General features: G+C 56.2%; 1 protein-coding gene across 1 annotated transcript in view; it reads right to left on the reverse strand.

Moving 5' to 3' along the window:
- The window catches only part of KDM4B (lysine (K)-specific demethylase 4B), a 114,580-nt gene that overhangs the window by 23,147 nt on the left and 79,036 nt on the right, over window positions 1-12,397 (reverse strand). Inside the window, exons 10-14 of the mRNA XM_006868910.1 lie at window positions 7,808-7,834; window positions 4,935-5,416; window positions 4,505-4,625; window positions 3,458-3,636; window positions 1,327-1,552 (exon numbers count right to left, since the gene is read on the reverse strand). Of these exons, the coding sequence (XP_006868972.1) occupies window positions 1,327-1,552; window positions 3,458-3,636; window positions 4,505-4,625; window positions 4,935-5,416; window positions 7,808-7,834 (1,035 nt within the window). The remainder of the gene's footprint in view (window positions 1-1,326; window positions 1,553-3,457; window positions 3,637-4,504; window positions 4,626-4,934; window positions 5,417-7,807; window positions 7,835-12,397) is intronic.

Here is a 12,397-nt window from a genome sequence, read left to right on the forward strand (position 1 = left end):
CAACCTGAAGGGCTCATCTTCCAACACTACATGCTGATACAAGGTCAGTAATGAACCATTCCGAAGTGGTCTGCCTCTCCTCCTTCCAAGTCTGTCTTAGTTGGCAGCCCTGCTGAAAACTGTCCAACATGAGTGAATACCTACAGCATTTAAAACAGCTCCCAGCAGCCCTGCAACACACAAGCCACCACAGTACAACAAACTGACAGACGAGTGCTGGTCTCTTTCTACAGATACATATATCTAGGAATACACTTCACAGGGGGCTCTGGGAGTTGGAGGGGGCTTTGCTGGGTCTCACACTGAGGCCCACACTGAGCACCATGGGTGGGGGAGGAGGACTGGCAGAAAGGTTACCAGCCAAGCTTGGCACAAGGACAGGCGGCCCCGTAATGCCAGTTCTCAGTGGAGACCTGTATGCGGAGCCGAACGGAACCTGCTGCCCGCCAGGCTGAATGAAACCCAGGTGGCTTCCTTATCTGGGTGGGAGGTCAGTGACAGAGCACTCCCCTGGCCTCTCCTTGGTCATACCAAGGCTGCCCCTGAGGAGGAGGACAGCGGATACAGATGTATGGCTACTCCCTCAGCCATGAGCATACAGAATTAACAGTGTCACATGCTGTCCAGCCCGTGCTCACACCAGGAAAGGAAAATCCATCTCCTTGACTGGAGCAGGGCAGCCGGCAGCAGCAGAGATAAAGTATGCCCGCTAACCTGTCTCGGGTTTCACCTCGGCTACCAGTTCCAACCCCAGGCCAGTTCCGGCCCACCGAGCAGAGTTTGCAAGTATTTGGGGCGCCAGGGGGGGTATAAGCAGAACTCACAGAACCTTCCAGAAGGAGGCTGACTGGATGACTTTGATTAGAGGCAAGGCCCTGGACGCCCACTTCATATTGCCAATAGGTCAAGAAGGACTCAAGAGAGCAGAATTCCCAGAAAGCCTTGGAATGAGTTACTGGCCCTCCTGCTTGCTCTGGGCCCCTTTCTCACTGTGCTCAGTGAGGCGGGTGTGAGTGGCAGGGATGGAGGGGACATGAAAGAGTCTCCCCAAACTGCAAACATCCCCACAAGAATGCCGCCCCCCTCAACTTGTCCAGAGGGGTCCCCCAGATGTCCTTGGCCTCTGCACTATCCCAGTCAGGATGGTGTGGGGCCCTGACATTCACACCCATGACCGAGTACTCCCCAACCAAGGGCTGAGTGGAGCCCCCAGCCCAGAATGGGAAGAGTGGTGGCAATTAGAAATCGGGGATGGAGGAGCCTGGGTGGAGCAGGGAGGAGCCCCGCCCAGCGTCGCCCCACCCCGCCCGGCGCGCGCACACTCACTGGCGTGGACCTGCAGGCAGCACTTGGCGCAGGCGATGAGCAGGCTGGTGCCATCCTCCCCGATGTAGGAGTTGGCGGGCAGCGGCTCAGTGTTCTCGCCACTCGACGTGAAGCACATCTCGGGCACCAGTGGCCGCGTCTTCTGGCCACTTCTGGAGAGTGGCGCAGCGGCCGAGGGCCCTTCCCCGAGTGAGGCCTGGGCTGCCTCCTTCTCAGGCTGCAGGGACTGTGGGGGGAGGAGGTGTCAGTGGTCACCTGGAATGGGACATGGCCCTGCTCCATAACTCCAAGGGCCCCCCTGAGCGGGTGGAGGCACTGGTGGTGCTGAGCAGTCCAACCTCCTCTACTCTGCTGGGACCCTGTCCCTCTCCCCTCCCCCCTCCCCCACAGCCCCACTCAGGCCTCCCAGTGCCCTCAGCTCCTCCGGGGACACTACAGTGGCTCCAGCAGGTTCTGTCCACTCAGTGACATGTCCAGTCAGTGATATGTCCACTCAGTGACCTGTCCAGGCTCACGGCTGGCACAGCTGGACCTGCTGTCCCTCCCTCCTCTTCCCACACCTCAGGCCCGCCCACTCCACACCTTCCCCAGGTTGGGGCTCCCAGGTGTCTTTGTCACTTGGACACTCATTTTGGCGCATCCTCCAACCTCACCCCATGTCCCAATTTCAGGACAGTGTCCTGGAGAGCCCTCTGAACAGAAACTTGAAAGAATGAGCAAAGGGATGAATGAGGGAGGCGATTTCAGTGGTAGCAACTCCCAGTCTGAGGGCGGTGGCCTCAGAGACAGGGCAGCCCTGCCCTTCATACATCGGACGGTGGCTCAGACACATGCAGGCATGCCACAGGACACATCTGGGTCCTGCTGGGGACCTGCAGAAGCAGGGACACTGGAGTAGAGTGGATAGTCAAGTGCCTGACTTGAGGGGATGGGCCCTCTCTACACACCTACATGAGTTTGAACCAGGCTGGGAGAATGGGTAGGGGGGCAGTGAGGGATCACCAGGGGGCAGGAGTGAGTGTACCTCAGTGACCTGTACCCCACATGCCTGCAGGCACAGGGACCACTAACTACCGCTGTCTGTGTTCAGGCCAGCATTCTGGCTGAGGGACAGCGGGCAGGGCGTGGCATGGGCACCAGGGCCACACCCAGGGCTCCTCCCAGACTCCGCAGAGCTGCCGGCGCGGCCCACGTGGAACGCACACTAGCACATCAGCATGTGGTTAAAGTTGGCACTATGGCTCAGCATAGCAGCTGTTCTTAAGAAAGTGTACATCTTTAAGTTGAGTTCCTTGACTGACTCCCAACAGCTTCCCCAGCACCACCCAAGAAGGGCGCTGCCCAGGACCGACTCCTGAGCGGGCATTTTGCTTAGCTCAGTGGCCAGAGATGAGGCCCTGTTCGGAGACTCGGGTTCCGGAACATAGGGGGACATGGGAGGTGACGGAGGGACACCTGGGCCAGCCTTGCTCCCCACAGTGATTCCTGTCTCCCACTAGCCATCCAGAGAGTCTCTCTCTCAATTTCTTTTCTCCTTTTTAGACCCAAATTAGATAAGTGTTGAGCTAATCCTGACTCACAGTGATGCCACACGAGAGGAGAACTGTCCCATGAGGTGCCCTAGGCTATCACCCTTATGGTAGCAGATCCTCTTTCTCCTCAGAGCCGCTGGGTGGGTTTGATCCACTGACCTCTCACTGAGCAGCCAAGCACTCAAGCATTGTGCCACCAGGGATTTCCTTTCCTTTGGTTTAAGAACAGTTTTTGGTAAAAAGTGTATGTTGCTGTTGTTGGGTACCACTGAGTCGTTTCTGACTCATAGCGACCCTACACAGGGTTGCCGAGGTGCATCTATTGGGTTTGAATCACTGACCTTAGGTTCCAAAGCTTATCCTATAGTAAGGGCTCCAAATAGTATATGAGAAGACCCCAAAAAGTTTGTGGAAAAATTTCACTTTTTTCATTCCATTTTCCATGGCTTTGTGAAGGCCCGTTGCAGAATGCCTGCCATCTTACCCACCACACCCCCCACCCCACCACACCCCCAGGGCCATGAAGGGAACACCAACACATATCACCGCTATCACCCTCCAGAACGTTCCATCACCCCGAGGCCTGCGTGACCGCTCACCTGGCTGTAGGGGTAGAAAAGAGCGCAGACAGCGCAGTAGGGCTTGGTCAGCGCGGCGACAGCGTTGAACTTCCTCTCCACCTGGAAGCTGGCCGCCCTGTTCCTCCACTGCAGCGAGAGCAGCGACTTCAAGGCCTCGGGGTCGCTCATGTCTTCCTCCCCCGAGAAAGGCAGCACCTCTAGGGTAACAGGAGCCGGGGGAGCCTTCAGCGCGACTCAGTTTCTGCTGACCCCCGATCCCCAGGGTCTTTAGCCCCACTGAATTCCTGCTTTCCACCCTGACCCCCGGTAACCCAGGAGAAGGTACGAGAGGCATCTGTGGGGTCGGGTCTGAGCTCCACTGATCATGTCTTGTCCCCAAAGAGGCACACCCAGCTGAGGCCCTTTTTAGAAAGACTGGCCACACTAGCCCCCCTACTCCAATTATGAAGGGGAGGCCACCACTGTGCCTGTCTCCTCGCGAGGTTCTGTTGACCCTCAACTTCAGATTCAGAGAAAGGAAACCACCTTTTCAAACTCCACATGCCCCTTAAATGGCAGGCAGGTGCAGAACATGGAAATTGGCTCAGCAGGGCTTCGACACGGAAGAGCGGCTCTTGGTCTCAGTGCCCCACCCCTACTGCTGTGTGAACCACTGCCCACTGTGGGCAGCCTGGCCATGGGTCAGCACACAAAGCGTCCCTGACAACAGCTGGTCATGGGGTGATGGCTGGGTGTCGGGGTCTCCCTCAGCCCCACAGAGGGATGAGCCAGAGCAGGGTGGGTCCCAGGGACACCACACCAACCCCCACAAAGGTCCTGAGCCCCCAACCCACACATCAGGTCCACACTAAAACAAGTCCAGGGCCTCTTCTGACCCAGATTGTCTTTCCCAAACCTTGGGCGGGCAGAGAACATGGGCCTAGGTGCATGGCCAGGGGTGTTGAGGAGGGGCCACAGGGTGTGCAGGTGGGGGTCAGCTACAGGGGAACAGAGCTGGGGTGGACAAGCCACTGTGAAGGCTCTCAGGGTATAGGCTGGGCAAGCCCTCCCCCCACCCAGCCTCACCCTCGTCACTGGAGGCCTCCTGCTTGACCACCGACAAGGGGGAACGGGTGGGCGGCTTGCCCAGTGGGTGGCGTCGGCTCTTCTTGATCTCCATCTTTAACTTCGAGAATGTAGACGGTGCCTGGAACATAAAACACATCACCTCTGTGAGGTGCCACCTCGGGCTGGCATAGAGCTCAGAGGGGCCAATAGACCCCAGTCCTGGGCCCCAGTCTCCCAAAGGCCCTCAGTACCCACAGACTGTGCACCCCATACACTTACAGGACAAGGACATCAAGGGCACAGTGAGGGCTGAACAGGAGCCTCCCTACACATCACTAACTCTGATGGGAGTCTCAGGGCACCCACAGGCATATTGCAGGCCTGGGTGGGGGTGCCAGGACACTCACCTGCCTATCGTTGGCCTGAGCAGGGTTCTTGGAGTGCCTACCTGCACATCGCTGGCCCGGGCAGAGGTCTCGGGGCGCCCAGGCCCACCTTGGCCCTCCTGCAGGGTCAGCTCCATGGGGGCAGCCGGCTCCTTCTGGACGAAGTGCTCGAAGGCCTGCTGGGGGGTGCGCTGCTCCCGGTCACCAGCCGCCCGCTCACCACGGGGCACCACATACAACATGGGGATGATGGGTCTCGGCTTAGCTTCATCTTCCAGGCCTCCGGGGACCTCGGGGGGCACCACATTGAGGGCTGTGGGCGGCAGGTTCTCCTCAGACACAGCAGTGGAAGCTGGTGCCAGCATGGGCGGCTCTAGCAGGGGCGGTGGCAGGGGGATCTCCTCGGGGGCGAAAGGGATTGGGGGCACTGGGGGCAGGGGCAGTTGGGGTGGCAAGAGGGGGAGGTGGGAGTGCAGGGGCCCATAGGTCTTCTTCTTCCGGTCACACTTGGTCTTGGCTGGCCGCAGCTTGCCCCTCCCGTCCTCTGTGGGGAGAGGAAGGATGGTCAGAGGTGGGGCGCCGGACCCTTGGACTCCTGGGGGTGGTCACCAGGCAATGTCCTTCCTGAAAGCGTCACCTGGGAGGGAGCGAGCGATTGAAACACAACCTGGGGAGACTCTGTGCTGACGGGCTCCTGTCCCTGGAGGGCTGGGGTGCGTGTGCAAACCGTCCACCAAGAGGTACCACCTGCAGAAGGCCACAGGCCTGAACACCCCTGGGAAACACAGCTCTGTTGTGCTTCAGCAGAGGACTGGCCGTATTTGCTTTCCTCACATGTGGGGCAACTAAACCTACAACTGCAGGTTTTTAAAAAGGAGAAACCCTAACAACGGACCACAAGCAAGTGGTCATTTCAGCAAAGGGAAGACGCCCCAAAGCCTCACGGGCCCCGAGGGCAATGCTAGGGAGGGACCCAAGGCTGGACCACAAGGCCAGGAAGGCTGGGCAGCCAGTCAAATCACCCATGGCCAGATTCCATGCCTGGTCTGAGGACATGGCCGACAAGAGGAGACAGGGTCTTAGCTTCATGAGGAGGTAAGCCCAGTGTGACCACATGGGTCCTTGAAGGTGGAGAAGCTTCTATAGAGGCCCAATAGGGCGGTTCCCCTGGGGCAGGACAGCTGGGACTGGACCCCTCACCTCCGGCTGCCTTGTTCTGACAGGCTGGGTGTGTGACTAGTCAAAGTGGCTCCTGGCAGCTCCTGCCTGCTAGGTCGGAGGGGGGGGGAATGGGGGACGGGCAGGAACAGGGACAGGGTTCCTCCCGAGGAGCCCTGAGCACCACCTAGTCAAGGATCAGAATCTCAGACCCCTGAATCTAAGGACCCACCAGGCTGCACAAGGGTGGGCCCAGACCCCTCGGGGCTTTGCTTGCTGACCCTGGAGAATGGGTATCCTGGTCCAAACCCCAGGTGACCAGAGGTAAAGGTACCACGTCAGGTGTGTTAGTAACAGGATCAGTGTCTACTCCGCCAGCTCCTAGCTCACCAAGCCAGTTGTCCTGCTGACAGCCCTGGGTTAATGTCATCACAGCCCTGCCTCCCCCGATGAGGCCAGAAAAGGAGCCCCCCTCTTTGCAGTAAATCAGTCACAACGTGAAGCCTCATTAGCTCTGGTTTGGAACTTGGCATCTGCCTTTTACTCTTACTATAAAAATCCTGGCCATATGTCACCCCTCATTCTGTAGCCAGAGATGCCGGGACCAGACAGAAGCAGGTGGGTGACCTTGGAGAGACAAGAGTCCCTAAGGGTGAGGTCAGAGTCCTAACTCTGCCACACTGACCTGGGGGGAGGGGTCTTTCCCACTCCCAGCAGGCCCCTCGCACGGTGAGGATTCACACAGGACCTGGTCACCTATCGTCGAGCTGGCAGGGAGCAAAGGCACACTGTGTCTGAAATGTGCTGAGGACATCTTTCCAGAGCCATCCCCCTTGAGGGGCCTTGAATGCCGCCCCCAGTCCTGTGGCTAGGCGCATGCCCTCTCTCTGGCCTCCAACACCACTGTCCACGCCTCCTCGGGAGTGAGGTTGTTCAGCCTCAGGGCATAAAGGGCTCTTTCCCTCAGATGTTGGCAATGGCCAGTAAGGAGGTGACCAGGCATCCTTCGTGAATAAACAGGGCACCAAGGCAGTCTGTAGCAACAAACACCGTGTGCAGCTCACCCAGCCTGGTGTCGGGCAGTGCCCCCACCAGCTATTGATGTGGAGATGGTAAATCTCAATGGTGGAGGCCTAGGGTGCAGCCCCCCCTCAGATCTAGAGCTGGAGGGTCTAGAATGCACGCTGGCAACACCTGGCACCAGTGGGGGTGGTACAGAGGGGAGGAGGGCAGAGAAGGAAGACAGGCGGGAGAGTAATGAGGAAATAAATAAGGGGCCACCTCCGCACACCCCGCCCGGTTCCTCGGAGCTGGTGCCTGGCAGTGGAGAGAAGCTGACCGGAAAGCAGGGGACCCTGTACACAACTGAGGACAGCAGGTCTGTACCCAAGAGGAAGCTCAGGCGCCTACCTCCCGGGGGCACAGCAGCCCCAGCCTTATTTTGTCTCTGGGTTCTGCACAGGACAGCCTGGGCCCTTCCTGAATTTTCCATCTCCTCTTACTGAGCGGTGTGTGTTCAGTCTGCTCAGGCCCCATCCCAACACAGCCCCTCCCTGGAACCCATGGTGAGCCCTCCTGATCCCAGCCTGGCTCTAGCCTCGCTGCCCCCCATCCACCCTGGTTACAAGGAGTGGTGGCCATCCTAACCAACAGCTGACCGCTAAGGGCAGCAGACATTGCCTGGGAGGCTGGGGTCAGAGGAGGGAGCCGCTGCGCTGATTGCAAATAGGACCAGGAGTGGAGACTTAGACCCAGGAGGAGGGCTGACAGGGGCAGCCTTCTTCACCTTCTGCTTGGACCCTACCTGAGGGTGGAGTGCGGAGTCTGGGATGTACAACCACTGGGGTAGGGACAACAGCCAGTGGAGAGCAGCCCCACCAGAGAGCCTCCTCGGCCCTCGAAGCTGAGTTGCAGGGTGCTCCCAACCCTTTGATGCACAGGGAGCTAACAGCCCTGACACCCACTCAGCACTCATGGCTTTTAGGGACATAGTGCTGGTATTAACGGAAGGCTCGGAGCCACTCTGAAATCAGTGACTCATTTCCCGTGATGCTGGCTCTGCCATGTCCCTGACTAGCAAGACTTAGTTATGTGATGCTTCCATGAGATTTCTCTTCTGCCCAAAGGACACTTCCTCTTTCAAAGCGCCAGCGTTCTGGAAAAACACACACACATGCACAAGGCATATATACATGTGCACACGGGCATACACACATGCACACACACAATGCACACATGTGCATACAATGTCTGCAAGACATACACACATACATGCACACAACCCACGGGAATGCACACATACATACACAAAACACACATGCACAGGTACACCGTCACACGAACATGCACAGTTATAATCACACACCCACACACTCATGGCGAGAGAAGTGGAACCCCGGGGTGAGGCAAGGAGAGGACAGCCCACAACCATGGTCCATGGGCCGCCCTGATTCAGAGCCTGTGTAGCAGCAACTCACAACCACAACAGAGTATGGCTGAGGGACATCCTGGGGCCCAAAGAGCAGCTTCACAGGACACAGACCTGGCTAATCTGGTCCCGTGGACATTCGTGGTTGCCATGTGATCTAACAGGACTGAGGAGGAAATCCTAGGGGGCACGTCAGCTCTGTCACACAGCGTCGGCTTGACGGCACCACATCTAACAGCAACACCCAACACCGAAGAGTCCACAGGGAGTCTTGGTGTGGCTGCTCCGAGACAACCCTTTCTACTAGGTTGTCATGCTTTCCTGTGACATGCTGAAGGCTCACCTGCTGGGGGCAGAGCAGCGGTGCTCACTGCTCAACCCTGCGTCACACAGGCCCCTGTCCCTGTCCTCGTGAGTGGACGTCTGGGCTGATTGTTCCCGCTATTGTACTGCCTTCAAAGGCACTAGGAGTGAGAGCGTCTCCAAGGCCCCAGCCCCAGAGGGGACTGGCTGGGGGAAAAGCAGATGGCCAGCCCCACCCCCACGTCTGTCCGAGTGTCGTTCTGTGGCAGAGTATGTGTTGCTGGGATGCTGGGATTGAACACACTGAGCAGGGTCACCTGTGGTGGTTTCAGTGGTGGTTTTAGACTAGGAGGAAAGGCCTGGCAAATTGACTTCCTGAAATCAACCAATGAAAAGCTAAGACTCACAACAGAATGCTGTCTGACAGAGCACAAGGAGATGAGCCCCCTCGTTCAGAAGGCCCTCCAAATGCACAGTGGCCTCAACTCTGGTGACGGGGAAGATGATGTAGGACCTGGGAACATCCCTAAAGGATGCAGTCTGCACTCAATCAGTGGCTGCATGGAAGAAAAACCTGGCCATCTGTCCCCATAAAGGTGACAGCCCAGGAAAGCCTACGAGGAGCTGACATCGACTCCATGGTACCAACAAAATCAACTCAATCAACAGTAGGTCCTCAGTTTACATTCAGCAAACACATCGTGCTTTCTCCACTGGGATCCTCCTTAGTCTAAAGTCATAAAGAAATCTTCCTTCCTCATCGTCTTGGAAGTTCTGTCTTGAAAACACCAACCCTCCAGACACATGGTGGGTAGAGTTATGACCCCCACTGTCCATGTCCTAGTCTCTAAGATCAGCGCATCTGTTGCTTTATGTTGGAAAGGGGACTTTGCAGCTGTGTGGAAGATCTTGGGATGGGGCAAGTAAACTGGGTTATCTGGGGAGGCCCAGTGGAATCACGAGGTTTCTAATAATTAAAAGAGGGGAGGCAAGAGGGGCCGAATCAGAGGAGGTGTGAGGATGGGAGGAGAGACTGGAGGGGTACATGGAAGGTGAGGGAGGGGTCACAAGCGCAGGAATGTGGCAGCCTCCGGCAAGTGCAGAAACCCAAGCTGACGCAGAGCCTCCAGAAGGAGCCAGCCCTGATGACACTTGGTTTTGGATCCATGACACCCATTTCAGACTTCTCAGCTCCAGAACTGTGAGATAATACCCAAAACCAGAAAAAACAGAAACAGCCCAAGCCCACTACTGTCAATTTCCCTTCCAGGGTACAAGGACCCTGGAGGCTTCCTAATCTGTTACCTTTTTTAACAATGGGGATACTTTGAGTTCAAATTTTATTATTCAACAAGTAGTACTGCACTTTTTGTCCCTACTCAGACAAAACAGTAATTGGTCAAGCTGGGATGACATTCAGGCCTGGAACGTCACAGCAGCAGACCGTCACATCTTTCTCCACCGCCCCGTCACTGTGCAGTTGAGCACCTGGCCGCTGGCCCACCAGGCTTCTGCCGTGTGATTTGAAGGCCCCAGTTCTGTGGTTCTTTGTTACAGCAGTACAGGACCTCGTACGAGCCACGGGTGTAGGTCTGGGTGTGGTGTGAGGTCGTGTGGTGCCCATCCGTTGGACACAGTGAGCAGTCTTGGTGGCTGGGAGCACAGTCCCCTACCACTGCGCATTTCAGAGCAGCTCATGGGGTTCCCAACAGTGGTCTCCGAAGCCCGGCTGCGATCCTGAATGGAACTGCACTGAATCTACAGACGGCTGGAGGAAACTTCAGCTCCCACTAGTCCACGCGGCTCCTCCTTCACTTAGTTCTTCCTTTTGTCTGCTGTCAGTCACAGCTTCTAAAGTTTCTCCATAAAAGTCCTACTATCGTGTTTGGTAGATTTACTCCAACATCCATTCTTTTTGGTTGCTATTCTTCTGTAGAGGGAGCATGGTGGCTCCGGAGGATAAATACTGGACTGCAAACCACTAAGGCAGCAGTTTAAAGTCACCAGATTAGGCTTTCTGCTCCTGCAAAGACTTACTGCCTCAGAAACCCTAGACAGGATCACGACGAGTTGGAACTGACCCAACTTAACATTACTGTGTTCTCTTTCTGAAAATCCAGTTTTATGTTCATGGCCAACCCACTTCCCATAAGTCAACTGTGACTCCTGGTGAAGCCATGTGTCAGAGCAGCACTGTGCTCCCAGAGTTGTCACAAACAGCTAACTAGGCTGCTCCTCCACAGGGCCTCTGAGTGGACGTGAACTTCCAAGCTTCTGATCAGCAGCTGAGGGCAGCAGCCATCTGTACCACCCGGGGACTCCTAAGCAAAACATCACTGCCATCTCGCCAATTCCTTCTCAACAGCGACCCTTGAGGAAGCCGAGGCCCTCACTCTTGAGAGAAGCCGACTTCCACAGCCTCCGCCCGCGAAGCAGCAGGTGTGTTTGAACCACCCCCTTCTGGTTAGCAGCTGACTATGTTAGCTGTTTGTTTCACCCAGCAATCTCTGCTGTTATTAAGTATCGTCTAGTTGGTTCCGACTCATAGTGACCCTGTATAGGGTTTCCGAGGGGTGACTGGTGGGGTTACACCACCAACTTTGCAGTTAGCAGTTCAGTGTTTCTCCAACTGTGGCATTTCTGGTCTATGAGAAATGGGACTTGACTTTTGGATAGTAAGCTCACATGCAGCCACTCTGCTAGGTTCTTGAGACAGTCCACCATTTTGTCTATAGATTCACCTGTACCATTCTATACAGACAGTCACATCATCTGTCAGTAGGACAATCCTATTCTTCCTCTCTAACCACATCCTGCCTTTTGAGAGCTGGGCAGACCCTCCTGTCTTGCTTTGAACAGCGACCAAGAAGCTCTTGTCTCACTCCCGATCTGGAAGGAAGCGCCTTCCAGGACTCCCCGAGTGAACCGTGTGCTGTGGTATCACCTGAGGATGTTCCTGACGCAGGTCCACATGGAAACGTCCACCCTCTCACCACTCACATATCACCTCCTCCTGAGGGAATCAGCTGCTAAATAACGGGGACCACTCAGCACAAGCCCACCCTATAGCAGCTCTGGGGGTGTGTGTCAAAGTGGGCCGAGCCTGCATCTGCCTCTCCCGCATGCTGTGGATGCCACAGGGCCAGCAGTGACCCCTCTTCTGTCCAGCCCCAGTGCCCAGCACCCAGCCTGGTCACCTCAGACAAAGTCACTGTGGAAACCACATAATCTTTAGCATCAGCAATAGTACACCCTTCTGAACCTACAAGTCTAAGAAAATAGAGTCTTTTGAGCTCATAAACTCCAAGAGACTGCCACTAAGAAGGAAGTCTGAGGACCCAAGTAGAACCCTGTGCTGTGAGCTGAGGCTGGACGGTGGTCTGGCTCCTGTGTCCCTGTCTATCACTGGGCATTTGGAATGGCCCAGAGAACACAGGTCCCCTCCTTTACACCACAGATCAGCCACTAGTGTGCACAGCCCAGGAGAAGCTGAGACTGTCAACTAGGGAAATGAAACCCAGTCATAAAGAACAAGAAATGCCATACACCGGCAGAGTGGGGGCCCTTGAAAACGTTCTCAGACTGATACCATGCAAAGTGTTTCACGAGGTGCAGAGGGTAAACTGAGGAATTCCA

This window comes from Chrysochloris asiatica, unplaced genomic scaffold, assembly GCF_000296735.1.
Source record: "Chrysochloris asiatica unplaced genomic scaffold, ChrAsi1.0 scaffold00125, whole genome shotgun sequence".
NCBI classification, from domain to species: Eukaryota; Metazoa; Chordata; class Mammalia; order Afrosoricida; family Chrysochloridae; genus Chrysochloris; species Chrysochloris asiatica.